At 37.2% G+C, this 21,853-nt stretch overlaps 1 protein-coding gene across 2 annotated transcripts in view; it reads right to left on the bottom strand.

The window, feature by feature from the left end:
- The window catches only part of CNTNAP2 (contactin associated protein 2), a 1,159,973-nt gene that overhangs the window by 402,980 nt on the left and 735,140 nt on the right, over nt 1-21,853 (bottom strand). For both annotated transcript variants that reach the window (XM_055709318.1, XM_027816209.2), the window contains one exon: nt 7,898-8,004. In XM_055709318.1, the coding sequence (XP_055565293.1) occupies nt 7,898-8,004 (107 nt within the window). The remainder of the gene's footprint in view (nt 1-7,897; nt 8,005-21,853) is intronic.

Genomic DNA, 21,853 nt, shown 5'->3' with positions numbered 1-21,853 from the left:
ATGTGGGTAAGTCTGGGCTTGTACGAGCATAACAGTTGGCTGCCACAGTGTAACTCACTGCAGCATCCAGGAACAATGTGCAGAGGAAACGATGCTTGAAAGCTAGCATATCTGTGCATTTTTAAGTGGTAGCTGTAATACATTGCTCCCTCCACTTCTCTGGAATCTAATCAGAAAGCTTGGGGGGGGGGGGGGGGGGGGGGCGGGGAAGGGAAGGAAAAAAAAAAAAAGCGGCAGATCTTTGGACATTTGTACATTACTTCTATTTCAGAAGCAGTGAGAGCTGTCCTGCAAGGGAGGCGAGTCATAAGATGCGGACAATCCCCGCACAGTCTGTGCCCTCACTGACCGGGTGCCATCCCACCATCCTGCTGTCCCCAGGCTAAGTCTGAGCAGGGCTGACAGCCCAGGAGACCATCAGGCAGGAGGAAAAAATCAGGCCAGGCACAGGGACCATTCAGGAAGCCCAGCCAGGACAGCAGGAGCCTGCCCAGAAGAGAGCAGAGGGCAGGGCAGTGTGCCCCATTTCCAGCGGTGATGAGCGTCCAGACCCACAGGGTGGCGAGTGGACCTTGCTGTGCTCTCAGGCAGTTAGACCCTAACGGTGCTCTCAGGGTCCTCAGCCGCTGCTGTACAAAAACTTCTCGTCTGCCTGACCCATCCAGTCAGACCTTCCAGCACTGCTTCTTTAAATCCCAGGCAACAAAGGAGACATTTCCCAGTGACTCACCTCCAGGTTTATTAAAAAACCACATGGCGAGTGACTGGTAGGAGATATACTGAGGAAACAGCCAAATTCAAGACTAACGCAGCAATCCAGCTGAGGCACAGAGTCATTTCAAATGCAACAAGACTAATTTCAATGTTGTTAGACATGGGACCAAGACTTGGCTATAGTTTTATCTTTTTTCTGTTACCATTTACGGGGATAAAATCTTAAATGGGGGATTTCTGAAAACCTAACTTAGACAGTATTTATAATACCATTTTGAAGGACATTCCACATAACCTTCTATATACCTTAGAAATCATTGTGCTGAACATAACTTCTATTCTTCGATACTAGGAATTATATATGTGAAGTGAGGGCCAAAAAATCAAATGGCCCACTATGATATTTGTCATTTTATCTGAAAAAAAAAAAATTATAAACTGTGTTTGGTTCCTTCATCTCACAGGAGAAGACTAGATGGGTGGTCTAACCAAGAGGACAGGCATGGTAATATGTACCCAAACTTCAGTCAGTTCCTTGTGAGCAAAAGATGTGAAAGAAAATTAATAACTGGATATTTCTTTGACAGTCTGAATAAAAACTAACATGAGGAAAGCCCAGCCAGCAGAAACACCTTTCTTTTACTCACTCCTTCTTCAACGAGCTAGTAAACATTCTCTAGGCCTCTTGCATGCAAACAGATCCTTCAGCTTTTTACTATCCAGCGAGCTGGGATGTCCCTCTCACTTTTCCTGTGAAACTTTCTTTAGGAAGTTGCACCTATCTTTTTTCTTTTTTTCATTGAATAAATTTACTCTTCCAATCTTAAGGAGAGGTTGTAAGGAACAGAATAGAAACGTTATCTTTAAAACGTACTAAGAAAAACAATTCTCTCCATTTTTATCATCTTGGATACATTTTTGTTTGGTTCTTTGATCCTCTTTGAATGGACATATTTGTTGCAACCCAGGATGGAGTCTGTGCTCTTGGCTGTCAGGGTACACTCCTATTCAGCCAGTTCTTCACCCAGGGTACCAACTACCTCTTCATCTCACAGCTGGAGAAGTCCAGAAGGATGCTGTGAGGGACAGTATCAAAAGCCTTACTTAAATTCAGAAAAACTACATCTACCACCATCTATTTATCTGCTAGGCAGACGACCTTCTTGTAGAAGGATATTACATTAGTTGGGTAGGACTTTCTTTTTGTGAACCAATGTTGACTGTGCCTGATGGTTGCACTGTCCTTCAAATGCCTTCCAATAGCACCCAGTATGATACACACCACTTCCATCTTGTCAGACAGTAGAAAAATTAGTGGTTTTTTCTGTGTTTTGTCTGTAATGACACTCCACATTCAGATTACCTAGTGACGATGATTATTCTGCTGCTGCCTGAAGGCACTCTGGCTGCCTGCACATTCTCCTGAGAATAATTAGTGTATTTGTGTGTCCACAGTTATACAAGCTGATTCACGAGTACCCAAACAACCTTAGCCTCAGTGGACAGTCTGGCTTATTTCACTCAGATTAGGTTAAACAAGTAAGAAACCCTGCAACATTGCATGTTTTTAATTGCAGCAGACACATTTTTTGTTAGTGTTTTTCTATTCTTTACTCACACTTTCCCCTTCATTAAACTGTAAGAAAGGAAAATGCTTCCGTACACATAATCTGTGACTTGAGAGAACTTTTTTTCCTGATCAAATAATGCATTAATATGCTTGTAAAACTGCAAGGCCTTTACGTCTCCTAACAAATTTGTTCGAGATCACAAAGACAACCACGTTTCTCTTAGAAGTCCCCCAGCCTCCAGTGAAGTGCAAAACTATACTTTCCTTCTTTGGGATGACTATACATCTGTACAGTTTCTTTTCTTTTTTTTTTTTTTTCTAAAGTAAAGCTTAGAGCATATTTTTTTTTCCAAATTATGTGTTTTCTTTCTTGCTATGGAACTATTTCCCAAACTGCTGACAGAAAAATATCACTGCCATACCATCCTTTCCTATCCAGACTCTAAATGTAGACAGTCTATTGTTTCAGGTGTTTCCTCATTTTTGGAAATACAGGAAAATAAATTACAAACCAATTGATTGAGGTCTTGCTGAAGATCACAGCCTATGAAGATTACATTTGGGTTTCTGTAATTTTTCTGCCAAATTCTAGATTTTGGCAGTAATCAGGAATCCAAATTACCACAGCTTCTACAATGTGAATCACAAATGATTCTTACTCAAAATATATTTCTAGATACTATTAAACTCATTATTAAAGCAGTATTTCATTTTAGGGGAAAGGTCAATATTCCCGGCAAAAAATATCAATGCCCATTAGACTGCCAGTGACACTTAACGTATTTATCATTTCAAGAGATTAGTGCTTTAGTCTTTGCTAACTTTGAATCACATTCCAAATTATAGGGTAACATTTATTCACAATCAGCTATGTGAAGACAAAGCCAGAAAATTCAGAGGTCAAGGTCTGTTATACGGAAACTAAGAATAACTTCATTGTCTCAAATACTCATTTTGTAAAAAAAAAAAAAAAAAAAAACAACAACACACAAACAACACAACCTTCAAACTGGCAGCACATTGCCAATATATAAAAATGTAAAAAATGTGTATGTTGTTTTTCAATGGAGTTGTGTTCTTTGTCTGTTCCAATGCAATTAATGCCTCTAGGGACCAATGTGTGTACGGTAGTAATGCTCCTACTGCTTTTACAGAACTAACAGGCAACAGATTGTGAGCAGGATGCTAGTCCCTCTTATGCAACAACTGAAGACTCATAAGTAAACTCTTTCCTGTCCGATGTTCTTGAAGGAATGGGGGCTGTACACATGTAAAAGAAAGGACAGTGTGTGTTTGAAGGTGAAATTAAAGAATAGAACTTGTCTCTCACATGAGTAAAAATGGATATAATTAAGATTAATCTTTTAAATGCAAACTGGACTTTTTGCTACTGGAAATCATTAAGAGAAGGCAAATATGGTCAAACTAGGTTGTTTTGACTTTTTCCTAAATCTAACAGAGTTTGTGCAGAAGGTAGTAGGTAGATACATCATAGTCATGGTAAAGTCTGTAAGTCCTTTACTGTGTTTCTCTTACATGCAGATTCTAGAGAAAATATGCATTAGGCTGTATATTAAAGATTGGAGACAAAGAGATTGAATGATCATTATTTATCTTCATACATTATTTGTAAATTTATATGACTCCATTTTAAATCAGCTGTAAACAGCAGGAAGCACATTTGAACCTAAACCTAGATGTATTAACTTGTGCAAGGTGCAGCAGACTGGTGTTACCCGTAGATCATGATGGAGAAGAGACGTAATAAGGAAAATGATTTCCTGTTCCAAAGGCTCCAGGAACAATTTACTAGTGTACTCTGAAAAAAATATTGTTTGAAGAACTCTGCATGGCAGGTCAGCCTTTGGTAGGCTGTAAATGTCAATTAGTCAGGGAATAAAATATAGCTGATGCAATAAAGCTAGTAAGAATGATACTTAATTATAATCCTAATAATTATTTTTTAATTAATTTTGAAACTGTTTCATCACTGTAAGTCATTATTTCTACGTAAATACATTCATTTATCATTTAGTCTTGTCTAATGATAAAATTGACGCTCTAGAGTGATATTTGCCAGGCCACAGTATTCCCTTGAGCAGTGCATATCTGTTCACCAAAGGAAATCTGGCAGATTTCTAGGGTATTTACCATGCAATGAGAGACGCAACTTTCCAGTATTTTTGGTGCATTCACCATTGGACTCCAGGGACACAGCTGTAGCTAGATGAAAAAACTTACGATGGAGTAGAGACATTTTTCTGTGAATGGCTGCTTAAACCTCTGACAAATAACAAGGAAGTGGACACACAGAGCTTGAAGATTTTGGTGTATCTTTGAAAGATGAAGAGCCTTACTGTAACAATGTCCTATTCTGAAAAGCAGATTATTTCATGATCCTTAAATGGCACGTGTACATACATGATTTATGCAATTGGAGAGATAATATGAATTAAAGTTGCTATTTCAGAATTATTTATTTGAAATTTTTCCTTTTATAGCCCTTTGGTTTTGGTTTATAGTTTCTATTATGTCTCAGCTCCAGAATACATATTTCTCTATCTCTCTAGACTAATTTTTGTTTTCACTACTATACTACAAATATATTATGACCAGACCTGTGTAAAACAAAGCCATTTTGATTCACAAGAACTTTATGCAAACATTTTTCTCTGTTTCATTCCTGGAGTTTTTTCCTTGAGTTTGACCTTGAATTTCAACTTCAAAGTAACCTAGAATTGCAGTCTCAAATTCAGTCAAGGCTGCAAAGCCTTGCCTTGTTTCATGTCAAAAGCTCAGGAATGTATCGAATTCCCTGACCAAAGCAAAATCTATTCACTGAAAAAAACCCTTCAGTAACACAGAATTAGCTTACTCCATGAAGCTCAGCAAAAGTCCCAACTCATGAAAGTCACCAACTATGGAGTTACCATTCCCACTAACATAGTCTTGACTCCACCCTCTTTGACAAATGCCCTGTTAAACCCACTGCGCAAACATACATTGAGAAAAGAAATACATATTTTACTGCAGAGTATGATACCATTTGTTTTGTAAAATAATCATATATTTAAGTTAAATGGTACTGAACAAATGCTATCTGCATTTAAACACTTTCCTGCTCCATAGAATCATGGCATCTGCTAAATTTTACAGCCTTTCACACAACCCACAATGCTGTTTAAAATTGCTTTCAGCTGTTTTTATACCACACACCCGTTATCAGTCCAACTTCCTGCCTCCACCAGCATCTCTCTTGTACCACTATTGCCACACACATCAGAACACAAAAGCAAACGGCAGCACACCGAGCACGCCTGCACCCCCAGGCATGCTGCACAAGGAGGAAAGGACTGATAGGGACAGTATCATCGCAGCAGAGCTGAGGCCCTGGACCTCAGGACAGTGTAACTATAACCTTTGGCAAGCATCAGCAAATCCTCTCATTATTTGCAGCTGTATCTAATACTGGAACATGAACTTGTAAATATTGATAGATATTGCCAGCTCAATAAAGGCAGTTAAGGTTGTCTCAGTATATGGTTTGATGCTATAATTTTTGGTTTTCACACATTCCTGTGCCATCAAATTCTATACTTTAGAAAATCATAAGACTTCACATATTCTGACAGGTGAATAACTATCAGGTGAATAACTTTCTGCTCACCCTCATTTGTAAGAAAGAACTTTTAAAAGTAGATTAATACACATGGTAAGAACTAGTTAGGTTCTTTAAACACAAAGATGAAACAAAACAAAAGCTTAGCTATCTAAGAAACTTTTGCACAGACAGTGGCTGGAGAAGGAGCCCAAATAATACCCTGCCAGGCCATCCAATGTCCAGGCATCAGCAGCTGTGGAGTCTGGAATCCAGGGAGAGCCACTGGGTTGAGTGAGTGCCTGGGCTGAGCTGCTGGAGGGATCCACTGTGTGTGGGCATGCATGTTCACTGCTCTCACTAGTGGGCTCAGTCAGCCAGAAACATGAGCAGGATGGGGCCATTGGTGCTGTGTTCATGTGTATACTCTATGAGCTGTACAGCCAGCCATGTATATATATATATATGTGTATGTGCTGTATATGGACTCTGTAGGAGCATGCCTACTGGGAATATATTTACAGACTCACTACTGGTTGGACCTAGGGGAATGCAGCTGCAGCAGTCTCACTGCTGGTAGGCTGTGGGATCCAAAATGATAGTGTTTCCTCTAACATTATACTTATTTTCAGAGGCTCACCAGATAAAATATACTTAACAGAGCTTCCATCAGTGTATTTCTGCAGTTAAACATCTTAACAGCCTATCACATGCCCAGGAATCCTATTTTCCAAGTGCCTGTAACAGATCAGCCAAAGATCAAGAAATATACTTTCAGAAAAATATATGAAATCTTTTTCTTTGTTGCACCAAAAACATTACCTCACTGTAAATTCCATGTTTTCTTTTCCAAGATTAGATGCAACCATGCCATCACTATGCACAATCACTCTTGGTGGAAAAAGGGCTGCCCATGAAATTTCTCATCCAGGTATTGGTACTTTAAATATCTCTTTAATAAATGTTAGCTTGCCATTTAACTCTTTCAGCTTTACCAGTTCAGTAGGCAGACCATGGAGAACTTTGGCGTTCAATACATACACGAGCACATATACATGCATTAATAGTTTTTATATCAAATGCATTCCCTATTACATTAAGAAAATGTTCAAAAAATAGAGTAGTTTTTTGTTGAAATCCAGACAACTGTGAATTGTCAAAATTGCTTCATTGGTTTGTTTAGTTTTGGTTAAAAATGAAAGAATTCTGTTATTATTTTCATAAAATTTTACATTATTGTCGTTAAGGTAATCTAAATCTATATTTCTATAGATCCTGGCTTCTGTTTCAACTTTCCACCCCTTCAGAAGCATTTTATTCTCTCCTGAATATTAAGAAGTTGTTTGCTAAAGAAAAAAGGGAGATAAGTAAGGAATGGATAAGTTTTCTGCATCTTCTAGATAGATTAGAATACACTTCACAGATGAAAATCCCACACTTAGGGTACAAGACAAAGAAAACAAACACTACTGACTCAGCATACATTGTTCAGAACCTACAAAAAGAGCCACTGTTCCTTTCTTTCCTTTATGTTTTCTCTGTCTTTAATAATGCAGGGCATGTGGAACTCATAGGAAATATTCTCATATGAGAAATCCGTAACAGCATAAATAATTTGATTTCAGAATGGCCAATAATCAGTATATAAACATGCTTCAGGAACAGCAACCTGAGCCAGTGGCCAACTCTCTAGCAGTGGCCAGCAGCTCTCCCTAACAGCTTCAGGCAGATTCACTGTGTTCATTGGAAACTCCAGTGTGCAACTGGTGAGAATGTGTGTGTTCAGTACACCCAGCTAAGAGGGCTGTACTGCTTTGATCCCTTGCATGGCATAGCACAGTGCTATCCCTATGTAGATAAGGTGGAGCATGATTAAGCCAACATCTCCTCTAAAAAAAACCCAAACATTTTAGGATCTTTAGCAACCAGAGAGGAAGACTGACTTTTCATTTCAACCAAAAGACATCCGTGTCTTCCCCGCTCCACTGCAATTTAAAAACTGCAGAATGGCTTACAGTTATGACAAGTGGCACCACTGTATCCAGTTCCATCGCAAGTGCACTTGAAGCTGTCCCACGTCTGGGTGCATTTGCCACCGTGTTCACAGTGATTGGGCACACACCTGTCAGGATGAGATGCAAAGACAGAAAGAAAAAACTAAATGAGCATCAAGATTTACACCCAGCTAAATTGCAAGCTGCCCAAGCAGTGTATCATGTCCTTGTCTAGTAATTAATCCTTATTATTTTAGGCAGATTAACAGAATTTATATCTGAACACACAATTGCACAAGAGATGATTCATCGAGGCTCTGCTGCAGCCCTTTTACAAACAGCAAAAAAACGCAATAAAGGTGGAATACATTCAACCATCATAAATTCAGGTTCTAAGCCTCCTGTGACTGGTACCTGGCTGTCAAAACAAAAAGAACATCACAAGTCACACCTCCTCCCACTGTGCAGGTGGTGTCATGCCTCAAGGACTTCAGTCCCACAACTGACTGGAAGTTAAAGAAAGAATGCCAGTGAGTTGGTATTTATCTTTCTGCTGCCAGCAGTTGGATAAAGTGGAGGCAGACTGCCTACCGGCTGGGATAGAAATTACTAATGCTGCATTATTAAAACAAACACTATGTTCAGTGTAAGAGTTGTAAGAGTTTTTCCTTCACAGAGATTTGTGGCAAGCGTTGTTCACCTTTCTCCCACTCACCTACTTTTCTTCTCCAGCTACAATGTTGCTGGAGAGCAGAAGGAATGAAAAAAAAAAAAAAAAAAAAAAGAAAAAGTGGAACAGCAAAAACCAAAGTTATAGTAGAACATATATTTATTGTTTGAAATATTATCTAAATGTGATTTCAAAGATTATGAGTTTGGCCAGTTTCTTTTCTATCAAAGGTAGTTAAAAATGGGAATTACCATGTACATTCACCTTTGAAACTATTACATTTCTTTTCTTTGACAGGCTTTCAAATATCATTTCAAAGAATCTTTTCTTTTTCTTACTAAATTTGTTAGTCAGACTCAGTACAAGCTTTGCATTTTTGATCAAGAACTAAAGGAGCTTTTCTTTCATGTTGAGTTAACCAAATTTAATTTACAAACTAAACTTTTGTTATTATGACATTAACAATTAAAATTAGGAGACTCCCTAATAGACAAACAGAATATTTTCATAAATGCGTTAAAAATTAAGGATCCTTATCTCTAAGGTAAATCTGAAGTTAATCATATTCCTGTGATACTTAGCAACACTCTATTAAATAACAGTCAAGGACAGCTTTCCCTTCCCACGTAGCAATTGATTGAAAACCCAGGTATCTGGGTAAACTCCTTATAAACTTATGGTCTTGTACCTCCCAAGCTTCAACAGCATCGGTACACATGACTCAGCTACTAAGAGCAACCTACATCCTGGTCTGCAACTGAGACCTGAACATTGCATACTCAGGTTCAGAAAGGTTTTGGGGTTTATGCGTGCCAGTACAAGTACCTCAGAATATACACAATATAGATGTCTTAAATGCTATAGCAGCCTGTAGTATTCAAGGCTACCCATTCTTATTTAAAAATATCAGAAAATACTGGCTTGGTTAAAAACAGTGCTTAAAGAAATGCTTTTCTAAAGCAAGAAACAGGGATTTAAAATTTTTGGGTTTGGAATAAAATACAGTGAAACTACCTGAGGCAATTACCACAGTTCAATAAAATATGTTTTCAACATGGTTTAATTGGATTCATTTAGTTTTGTAAGTGTGGCAGGCTAAATGAACAGATTGAGCTGCTTACTGTTATTTGGTTAATAGGTGATGATTTTCCATTGTGTTCTCAACAACACAGAAGAAAAACAAGAGCATATAATAGCACAATTCTAAACATCCAAACCTTTAACAATTTATATAAATCCATAGCTGGTGGGTACAAGAGCAGAAAAAGCAGAAAGCAGCAGCATTTCAAAAGTAATCTCATAAAAGTAACTTTTATTCAACGAAATAAACATCTACAAAAGTTCCTAAATCTGAATATAGTTTTGTGTCTTTATAGCCTTGCAAAATAACTGCTTTTGATATATTTTCTTCATTTAGATTTGAACATTAAAAGTATTTTTCCAGTGACCAAACTAAACATTTTTCTATGTGAATTTTGCCAGCTATTTATATATAGTCTCACACAGAATGCTAGCAACTACTTTCACATTTTAGCGTGGTATAACTTACTTCTATTGTAGCATAACTAGTAGAGATACTGCACTATTGACTATGTAACTGAGGTAAACAATTTGATCTAGGGAAATATGAAAAACAGATGTTTATCTGTATAAATTAATGGAGCATATTAAGACTTAAACCCAGAGATATTCAGCAAACTCCCTGATTTCAATTTTGCACTTCTAGTATGGAGGTTGGGCAAGCTTACCCTGTATCTGCAAAATTTCTTTTTGCTCATCTGCTTTTCCCTGCTCTAAATATGATGTAGTCAGAGAAAGGGATTAAACAATATCTTAATATTAGTGTTAACTGGAGTTTAAATCAGAATATAGGATCATTTCCTTAAGTCCTCCCTCTATCCCCAATTTTCTGTTAGTTTATTTTATCAAATAAAATTATAAAATTAATTTTCTATTAAATCCATTAGCAAACTCCTGTAACATTATCTGCTGCTCATCTGTCCACTTTCTGGACAAACCTTACCCACCATAATAGAGTTTACAGGAAATTTTAACTGGAATATACAAATTACAGAAGAAAAACCCCTTTGAATTCAGTAGAGGTATCAGAAGGAATAAAATTCCTAACTGTAAAGTCCATTATATTTCAAATACTTTTCTTGCCATAGAGTGATGGTGAGATATGAATACTGGTAAGGTAGAAGGTACCTTGCCTATGTATTTCCATATACATCTTCAGAAGAAATTCGTATTTTTTAAATTATTTAAACTTATGCAATCATATCGTTGATCTACTTCACACTTATCATTTAGTATACACAAAAATGTACACACTCAAACCCAACACATGCCCTTTTTGCAGTTCATTTAGCTTAAAAGACTATGATTCTAGGCAATTCCATCCCTTAGTCTCCTTTTAGACATAAGGCTGCATTACATTAACAAAAAAAAAAAAAAAAAAAAAAATCAAACCAAACCAACCCCCCAACCTCCTAAATGACACTTCCCTCCCGAACAAGGCTTTGAAGTTAGAAGCTGCCAGAAAACAGAGGAGTGGAAGCACGTTTCTAGTCACCGAGTTCTGTTCCTTCCCATTGTGAACACCTAGATTTTAAGAACTGATGTTTATGAAATCTTGCTGACTCCATTTTGAGAACTTTCTTGCTCTATGACTTTTTCTGAAAGGTGGGTCTGGAACTTCAGCCCTTCAAGTTTGATACACTTTCTTTTAATTTCCATGGCAAAATTTATCCATAGAGAGTTTACAGATGTTTTGTTTGGTATTTTATTTGGTAACACTGAGTTGTGTTTCAAAACACTTGTTTTTCTTTGGGATTTACATCCTCTGATTTTGCAGAGAACAGTCATAAGTTCTCTCAGTCAGTATTTTTATGAAAACAAGTCTCCTGTTGGAAAACAGGTTTTCTGTTGTTCTTTCTTGTACCTCTGCTGCCCCTTGCATTTGTGATCTAATGAGTATTCTGGAGGAGGTCTTACCAATGTTTCAGAGTTGATCAATACTTTTGTATCTCTTTACTGAAATTATTTTGCTTGATATATAGCATTTTCCTGATTGAGCCACTATTCTGAGACAATGTCATTCTGAGATTACTCAATACATTAAATACCTTCAGTACATCCTTCTTTCCAATCACTTCCAACCAACAAGCTCCATCTTTTAACAGAAGTTCTTGTTCTTGTTACCAACAGCATCCCCCTGTACTACAACTTCCATGGTGTCATTCCAATGTTTCTGCTTATTTTTCTAGGCTGAATCTATATCGTCAGCATATTTCATCAAGATATTCCTAATTTTGAGCCAAGGTCAAAGCATTAAACAGGATCATCTCTGGCACTGGTCTCTGAGCAACTCTAATGTCTCAGCCAGCTGTTATTCCACCAGCTCAAACTGCAGGCAATTCCACTTGCCAGTTCACCATTCACTTTGCAGTTCCTCTCTCAAACCCCCTATTCCTTGGTTTAGCGAGTAATTTCCATCATTACAGTATATAAAATGTTTTATTGATATCTAACAAATGAAATCTATTGTATTTCTTGTCTGAGAAAAAACTACGAAGCTTTTATCAGAGGAGATCAGGTTAATCCTGAACAATTGACTGTTGATAAACGCCTGCTTCACTTTACCTTCTATTCATTTCCAGGCATTTGATTACTCTACTGTTCAATTCTTCAAAAGCTTAGTAAGACTACTAAAATCAGATTAATAGGTGTCTAGTGATCTGGATCTCTCTCTTCCCATTTGTTAAATTACATGAGGTTGACTCTGTCACCTAGTAATACAAAACCATGCTGCTCTTTTTTAAATAATAATTATTATTATTACTACTACTACTGCAATATGACATGTTAGCATTATGAAAGAAGGCTATCTTCCCAATTATTACCTAATTAGTTTTGGTGTATTCTTAGTGCCTTCTTACTCATCATCCTAATTAATTGCTATTCCTTCATTTCTTTGCTATTTGCTCATTCATTAGCAATATTTAATCTGAGGAGGATAAGCAAAATTCCTCAGTAATAACTGGTATAATATTGTTGCCTTGCCTTCAGCTGTGGCAGGAGCCAACTCACAGGTTTTCACCTCCTTCTACCTTAAATATTGCAATTTCTAGTTGTCCACAACACAGACCAAAGCAATAGACCAAATTTCCATTCCAAAATAAACCCCATGCCATTACTTTCCTGCTGATGTTCAACAATGCCTTCCTGATTAAAAATATAGAGAGAGTTTCTCCAAATCACCAGTTGGAAAATTGTCCTTTTTTACACTTTACCTATAGTAAATTCTGGTTAAAATTCTTTTTAACAAATCTGTTTTAATCAGCTGTCTATGATTTAAAACTACCAGATTGCAACTCTAATATTTCAGCTGGATGAGGGAGAAATGTACTACACTTCTTCTCCTCACTGTCTGCCCAGATATACTTTGCACAAGGAATACAAGTGGTCTATCCATGACTGAACATTTCCTGAAGCTTTACCATTTCCTCAGAGATGCTCTATACAAATATCTGGTAGATCACTAAGCTTCTCCCCACCCCTAGACTTTCCAAGAGAGAAAACTGGAAACAGGATGCTCACGTAGTCTGCAGTAAGCACTGTTCCTTCCAAATGCATCTTTGCAGCAACCAAGAACAGCACTCTGGTTCAGACATACTATTTTATTGTCAATCGGGCTACTTCCACCCACCGTACCTCCATCCCATGAGTGAATATACAAACGTCAGACCACAGGGAATGGTCTGAGAGTCCCAAGGAAATATGGCAACTGGGAGCAGAATGGGATACCTGGCCTAAGCCACACTGCCTCTGCCAGAGACTGAGAGGGAACTGCCCGTGCCAAATGAACTGGGACCGACACGAGGCGTTTCTTCTGAATGAAGATATGAAACTGGGAAAGGCTGCTCTTTTGAGGATTATAAACAGAAAATATTTTGGGAAACTAAATTGAAATACGTGATAATTAATACAACAGCAGTGTTATCGATTTGTTAAAAAGTTAAGATTGATTGACTTTGTTTATTTGATTTCATAGAGTTATTTTATAAATAGAAATATAGAAGGATAAAAATATATTTTGAAGAAACTTATGATTATTTAGTAAAAGCTGTTATGAGACCCTCTGTACATCTTGTACTAAGGCCAGAAGAATGGGCTGGAATCATTGTTGAAACTTAAGTAATAATTTAGGGTTTGAAAGGTTTCTTTGTATCTGACCAGTCTTCTGTATATAGAAAGTGTATTGAGATGTCAAAATATGAGATTAATGGAAATTGGGAAGAGTCGACTGGAACAGCTTGTAGTTGCCTGCCAAGAAACCGTGAACTTTAGTAAAAGGTAATTCCGGCAGGGGGAGATCGCGACCACTGACTCATATACCACCTACACAAATCGTACCCCAGACCCATTTCTGGACCTTTCTAAGCTCTATTGCGCAGAATCGGATATGGGAGGAGAACATGTTAATGATTTATGGGAAATATTATGATTATGCATGAATATTTAATGAATATGTATGAATAAGTCCTATATATGATATCTGATTTTGAAGCTTGGTGTGCGTTGATCATGAGAGGACTCACTTACACACCCGGACGTCAATAAAGAAGTGCCTGCTTATCTGCATCACATTGGTGTCGATAAGTTCTTCATTCCGAGATTTTGGTAACAACAGTATGAGAGAAGTCTGATACTGAGGTAGGAGTAACCACGGCGTGGGGAAAGAGTTTGGCCAGACAGCAGTTCTTCAAAAAGGGATCTGGGGAATTCCACATGTGGTACAGTGATCCCCAGTCAACCCACCATCCTATTGCCAACAAGAAAAACAAAACCCAGAGAAACAGGGATCTTATAATATGGGTATAAGCAGGAGAGTGACATAGAAGACCCAGAAATCCTAACACCATATTCAGCAGACGTAAGCAATGGCCAATTATCAACTGTACAAAAAGTAGTTGGAAACAGGAAGATTACGAACTGTTAGAAATGTCCAGAGGGAACGGGCAAAGAAGCAATGAGGTTCATTAGTGGTAAAAGATATTTTAAGAACTCCTCAAAATAATATATATCAGGCATGACTTAAGTATATTTGGTCCTGCCTGAAGGCAGGAGAATGGACTCAGACACCTTTCCAGACCCATTTCTAACCGAGGTATTTTGATATCCCATAAGAAACAGAAAGCATTTATTTCCGTCTCTTAATTTCTCATTATGTGACTGTATTTCCTTATTGTTGTGGCTGTGCTATTTCACTTCTGTAAATCACCAGGTTTTGGTCACTACCTTGTTTTTTTTAAAGGACTATATTCCCAAGGGCAGGGTTATTTAATGGATTAACTAGCTTCCCCAGGCAAATTGCGTCCAAGGTACATAGTAATTGACTCAAATTCTAAAGTTTAGAGTTCATTTGAGCAGGAAAATAAAGTTACTTTACGCAGGAAGCTAAGTGTCCAGATGGCCACACACAGACTTTCAAATTAAGCCCCTCAGGACTGAAGAACCATCACAAATCTCACTATTCTCTGGTGTATAACATAGACCTTTCTCTTTTTCCCCTGCCTTTTCCTTTCCTCCCCTGCTTCCCCTTCACACTTCCCATCTCTAGCATAAGTGCAAAGTACAGCTTGTGAATAAATGTAATATAAACTAACCCTCCATATATATAAATTAGAAACAACCAAGCCAAGCAACACCACCAAACCAAAACATTCACCTGTGCAATTACTCCTCCACCTGGGAGGTCAAAAGGAAGGAATGAACTACAGACAATAGATTTGACACTTATTGCCCACTACCGTACTGAAAAGAACTCAAATGCTACAGTGATAATGACAGCATGAGAATTTCTGTAGAGCAGAACAAAATGTTAAAGGCTTTTTGCAATGGAAAATAACCTGGGTTGAAATATTCTTAACGTGAAATTCAATCTTTTCCTTCTCATCATCAAATCCCTATCTAATCTTGTTCCTGATGACAGCTCACCTCTTGTTTCTTTCCCAAATTGTTTCTCTTCTGCTTTTTTGTCCATTCCTCTGCCTCAGAACTAACCATCACCAGTCTGTGTTGAATGGTCTTACAATATTTTTCCATTTGTTGCCCTCTTTATCGCCTCCAAACACCTCCTTAAAATCAATATCCTTTATCACTATTTTGTGTAAAGATCCTTCAAAATACATACTGCTAACCCTGTTGAATATCTACCTTTATGCACAACCACACAAAGACTATTAAAACCTTTTAAAAATTTAACCTTTTTTTACTGTACAGGGTTTCCTGACTGCTCAAGAAGACCATGACAGATTAGGTCTGTAAAACAACATACAAGGAAAATAACTTGTAAGAGCAATAAATACTGCTTTCATCTGGCAGTTTGAATCACTGAATATATGTAGCTTACTTAAAAGACCTAATGTAAACGAGTAACAAAATCACAAAAATATTCTAAACATATGCATCTGTTTGCAGCGATACTGCTCTTTAGTGAGCAACAGAATGCATTCCACTTGTCATGGTGAAAGTGGTACTGAACAACAAGATAACCAATTAAGGACACGTTGCTATTGCAGAGTCCTACTGCACCAGTATCAGATTAATATTACCCATTCCATAGAGGGTCTCTGATTTTCAGTGTGTCCTAAATAAAATTAAAACAACTGATCTGACCTGTAAGATTCTTTTGTTTTTTTTCAATGTAACAAGTGTTTAAAGTGACTTTGAGACTTCCAGCAACAGGATTTAGTTCTCATATGCAAGACAACACAAAGTGCAGGTGGGAGGCACTGCAAAATTAATTCAGATTCACAGTAATTCCCAAATCAGTTTTATTTGCTGCTTTCTAACCTAATTGCACACAGATGCATATAATTGACAACGGCAGAACTAAACAATCCTTCCTGAACCAAGAAGAACCTAGCCTTTCTTTATCATTTACTGTAATACACAGTTTTCTTGTTTCTTTGGTGGGCATTATCAGACTTGTTCTGCCACAAGATCAAAAGAAAATGCTTGGCACTTTTAAAGACACTGATTTACAAAGAGTGAATCAATATTAAAATATGCAGTGACATTTGGTTAAGCAAAGTTCCTTTAGGGCATATTCCTAGAAGAGGCTGCCAAACAGTTTTTGCAGTGTTATCTTCAGACCAATAAGGTGCTATTCTAAGGTTGTTCGCATTAGAACAATAATGAAGGACTGATGCATAAAGGAAAATACTGCAGATAATTCAAGTTAAGCGGTCCTCTTGTATTGACGCAGTTTTTATTTTGTATACAACACTATAAAGACTAATAATTCCTTTATTTTCCACCACTTTCAATTTTCAGAGCACTTCACAAATTAGCTCCTTAAAATGAAATTATGCTTTGTTCCACTTTAGCAGTTGCAGGAGCTGGACCACCTTTTTTTCCAGCATTTGTTGCAGAAAATCTCCTGCACCTGTTATGCATAATCTAGGACCTATGGTGGCCGATGGCTGATCATCTACTTCTGTCCAACCCAAACTGCTGCCACCTCTGCTGAAGCAAAGCAGGGGAGGATGAATCTGCTGCAGCAGCTAACAAGATGGAATTTCCCAGCCCTGGTAACCCTTCTGTCAGTTCCCAGCAATTGCTCCACATTAACAGGAGACCAGCTCTGTGTGGAGCTGTGGCAGGAGGAACTAACTTCTTTAGCTATTCCCCATCTCCTCTGGGGCAGTGCCAGGGGAAGAACAACCAGATAAACTGAGTGGAAATGGCTCATGGGCTACAATCCAGTCCCTGAGCTGCAAACTGGACGATACTGTGAAAATCTCAGAGGTAGAGAAAACTCCCAAACTGATACATAAACAAATCAGGCTGGATTAAAAAGACAATTTCTATTGCATGGTATTGTAGTCAGCAAACTTGGGGCCAGATCTTCAACTGGTGTAAATACAAGCATCTGCATCTAAAATACTATCTTAAGTGTATTGTATGGGTCAAAACAAAAGGAAGAATAAACTAGTATGAAAGACCAGTAACTAAATATGATCTATCTCCAGTGGGGTTTTTAACTTTTTCATTACCCTATGAAGAGCTTTGCCTAGTTAGTAACAGGTTAGGACTTTCTAGAGCAGATTGAGAGCTACTCTGTGTAATATTTTTTTGGACTGGTAAATTTGAGTATATTATTTAGACAAACATGTAGAAGCGACAGTTAGTCACTAACCTAACTGTGCCAATGTGGTACAATTCAGCCCACTTGGGGATAAGAAAAGATGTGTTAAGCACTGAGAATCCCCAGAATAACCTCACGGTTTTTACTCACTAAGTTCCTGAAGAAATCTTTAAACCTTTTCAAGTATTGCCCTGTTCAAAATCTGACTGGATTAACTTTGTATTCATGTAATCACCTCTCTTTCGCTATTTCAAATAGGTATAGAAGAACATACTGGCTGGGCTTGAGAACAAACCATGAAATTGATTATTGGGTGTCTTCTTAATCATTTATTACTTCTGTGTTTTGCAGCTTGAATCAAATACAGCTCCTGAGATTTTATGACATCAACTTCAATTTATAATCCATGTTAGACATTTGGAGAAAGTTTCTCTTGTTCTTTAGGAAATTATAATTATCAGAGCACAGAGATCAGTAAGCAGCCTATATAATACAGAACAGTGACTACTATAGTCCCTGCTAGTAAACACAAGCGATCATGCATTGAATCACCAGGCAAAGACAGAATTTTACAGAGCTTTGTTTTAAATGAGTTTACTCCTAAATTTATCTTTTGGCGAATAAAGAAAGTGATGATTAGAAATCTTTACATTTCTTCCCGTAATAAAAAGAATTACTTAGGAATAAAGTTGATTATACAATTGATGAATGATGTACAAAAAGCACCTTGTGTCAATCAAAACTGAGCATGGGCTGTCATACCCCTTGGCTATGACACTCCTCAGTAGACACCATAACAGATCTTATCTTTTAGATTACTTGCTTTGGTCCCTAGTGTCTTGATCAGGGACAACAGCTATCTCATGTTCATCTTAAAATAGGTGATAACCATCCTGATGCATCGTATGTAGAAAGCACAACCTATGTCTTGCTTTACAAATTTACAGTATATAAATCACCTTGATGGTCACGGAGCTGTAAGATCCCATCAACTATTATTGATGTTAGTATGGTCTTGGCTCAGCATCCTATTTTACTAGTCTGGCCATGACACAATGAGATGGAGCTGTATTTCACATCTAGTAGATTTTGAGTTCAACATATTGAAAGTCAATGTCCCAATTGTTGCTATGGCATTGGGGTTTAAAGGAAACGAAGTAAAACATGATTTAGCACTACTAAAGTGATGCTGATCTTGTAAAGTGCAGTTTGCCTAAATGGTTTTATTTAAAAATACTCCGAATGCTGGTACTCCTAAAAAACTCACAACAGCAAGTGGTCTTTTACTTGCCTGGCATGAATGACTTGTGATTCACCTAAAACACCATCTTTCTGTATTTTACTCTTCATCATCATTACTGTCAGGAATCTGGTGACTTTGTTCACTGTGATAGACACAATCAGGAAGCTTCTCTAGAAGACCAATTATCTTATAAGCACTGTTTTGGAGGTAAAGCTAGGATAAGTTCTGAGGTCTTGACAGAGACTGTGGATCTTGCATCAATGTTTAGACTTTAAATTGTTAATTCCAGTGGATGGTTCCAACAATCATATGACTGGAAAAGTCTGCTCTGTAAAGTATTCTAGGAAACAGTTTCTGCCCTAAATAATGAAGGTTTTTCCCCTTCAAAACAAAAATGCAGTCTTGGCAGTGAAGCAAAACACATAGTCTATACAATGAACCAAATGGGAAATGGAAGTTAATGTTCTGAGAAGTTTATTAATGACAACTGCTATAAATGTCAGTTTCATTATTAAATCCCTAGTGAACACATAAGCCAAGGACACTAATTTTTCCTGTCTCTGAAAGAACCTCAAATCTTCCTTATTTCTTGATAGAGCAAAACTAAACCTACCAAGACTTTTAGTTATCCCATTGTATCATAGGGGAACAGCTAAGGTCAGCATGCTTTTCTTGCTGTACATCCTCACGGACTCCTACTTTGGTAAATACTGGCAAGGACATATTGACTCGCCTCTCTTGAGTCATGAATTCAAATTTGGCTTGGATTAACCATGAATGAATCAGATACAGATGGCATTCACACATGACTTATTTCACATGGAACACTCTCCCTGAGCTGATCCATGCAACCACAAACCTTAATGATGACCATCATTCATTAAAGGCAATGAAATATGCATATTCACTTATAAACCTTTCCCCTTTCTCTAGTCACATTTCTTATCATCTTAGTTTGCAAGTTTTTTTGATCAGAAAAGGGTTTCTAATTTATATTTACACAAGCCATTATCAGAGTGGAATTTCCTCCTTATCATTTCAGTTATCAGGAATAACAATGATAAGAGATAGTAACACAGAAAGGAGTTATTTTACACAACACTATTCTCCTCCAGCTCATCATGGAGCATATTTACACTATGTGCTAAAATCTATACAAGCTGCTTTTTCTCCTTTACTGTGATGATTCTGCCATCTACCACAAACAACAATATGCTCAGCTAAAATATCATCTATAAAATATGAAGCATATAGGTTCAACTGACTTATCTCCCTGTCCTTTATGTGTGTCCTCAGTGCACATCAGTATTTTATTCTTTTATAGAAGCCCTAAAACATTTTTATAAATTGCAATATAATGAGTGTTTTAGTCTACTTTAAAGGCATCAAAACCAAGGATGTGCCAGTGAATTCACAGCTCTGCTGCAGTGCAGACACAGCTCTGTAATAAATCCACTAATACAATGCTTTACTCACAACCTATTATTCAATTCATTTTCAATTTGCTGAAAACAGATATGTACCGTAAGTAATAAACAACGCATTTATTACCTAGAACTTGTACACTGAACTGTTTTGAAGCCAGAAGGCTTACTGTTGAAGTAGTAAATAGGTGTATGTGCACATATGTGCATGTGTGTTCACACACCTACATTAAATATGCATAAACATGCAGACATGCTTTTCCCAAGAATGATGACAATTCCAAGCTTCTGAAAATGGGGAGTGCTTTCAAAAAACCGATTCATGTTAAGAGAAAATATTAAAAAAAAAAATCATTCTAAGGAAAATGTAACAATGAGAATACAACTGTTTTAATAACATGTACTTGACTATAAAAATCCTAATGACATGATCCTGGTATGTTTAATTTTAATTACAAATAGCTAATTGGTAGGAATTTATTATTCTACTTAAATAGTCTTCTGATTGCCCTACAGAAAAATTGAGAGACTATAATTTAGAGTAGTTAGAGGCTCTTGATTCTATTTTTCTGCTTTTCGAGCCTGCAATTTGCGCACTATAGTTCAGGCTCTGTCAGTATTTCAGTTTATTATAAGCTTTGATTTCTCAAGGGTTTATATTTCAGTTACAAAAATTTACTCCAAAAATTCAGCACACAAAGCATAAGCCAGAAAGGAAATAAATAGTAGCATGCTGCCAGTACTGGTTCTGAAACAGCTCATGCAACTGGTTTACCATTTAGTATTCCAGGAGAGTAAGGACAGGCTGGTAGATAGTTTAAGAGGCTTTATTTTAAACAGAAGAGGGGAAAAAAAAAAGAAAAACCCCTATACAATATTTTGCTTTTGCTTTCCAGACAGTTTGTTATGAATTTTTTGACACTTCCTTGAAACAGACTGTTCAGAGGAAAGGACCAGATTTGATTGATATGTCAATTCAAAGAAATGTTGGGAAACATGTTGAAATTCTTGAAATATGTCATTTGACATGTTCAACATGAAGAGTGTCTTTTTTTAGTTTAAAATAATTTTTCATTTCAAAATGTAAGTTAAAATATACTATATGGATTATACTCTACCAGGCCAAGTAATATCACCTTCCAACTTTCTATTTCAAATTATAACTATAGCTCCAAATATTTTCCTGGGGGAGCAATGGGCTAGAACAGTTGAGTGGGGGCAGTATGCAAGAAAATTGTTGAAGGAATGTGCAGCTTTGATAGCTGCACTGATAGCTGAACTGGGAATAAGAAGATAGCCTGAAAGTCAGTAGATCCGATATGGGAGCAATCTGGTTTTGCACCATTGGGTGCATCAATATTAAGATGTAAATATAATATGAAGAAAGAAAATCAGATACAGAGAGAAACTGTGTGTAGAAGACAGAATTGGAAGAAAAAGTGAGAAAATACAATGCTTAATCACAAGTGTGAGCACTGTGGGG

Source organism: Falco cherrug, chromosome 4 (assembly GCF_023634085.1).
Source record: "Falco cherrug isolate bFalChe1 chromosome 4, bFalChe1.pri, whole genome shotgun sequence".
NCBI classification, from domain to species: Eukaryota; Metazoa; Chordata; class Aves; order Falconiformes; family Falconidae; genus Falco; species Falco cherrug.
Note: the sequence above shows the minus strand (reverse complement) of the source record. Positions and strands in the feature narration are given on the sequence as shown.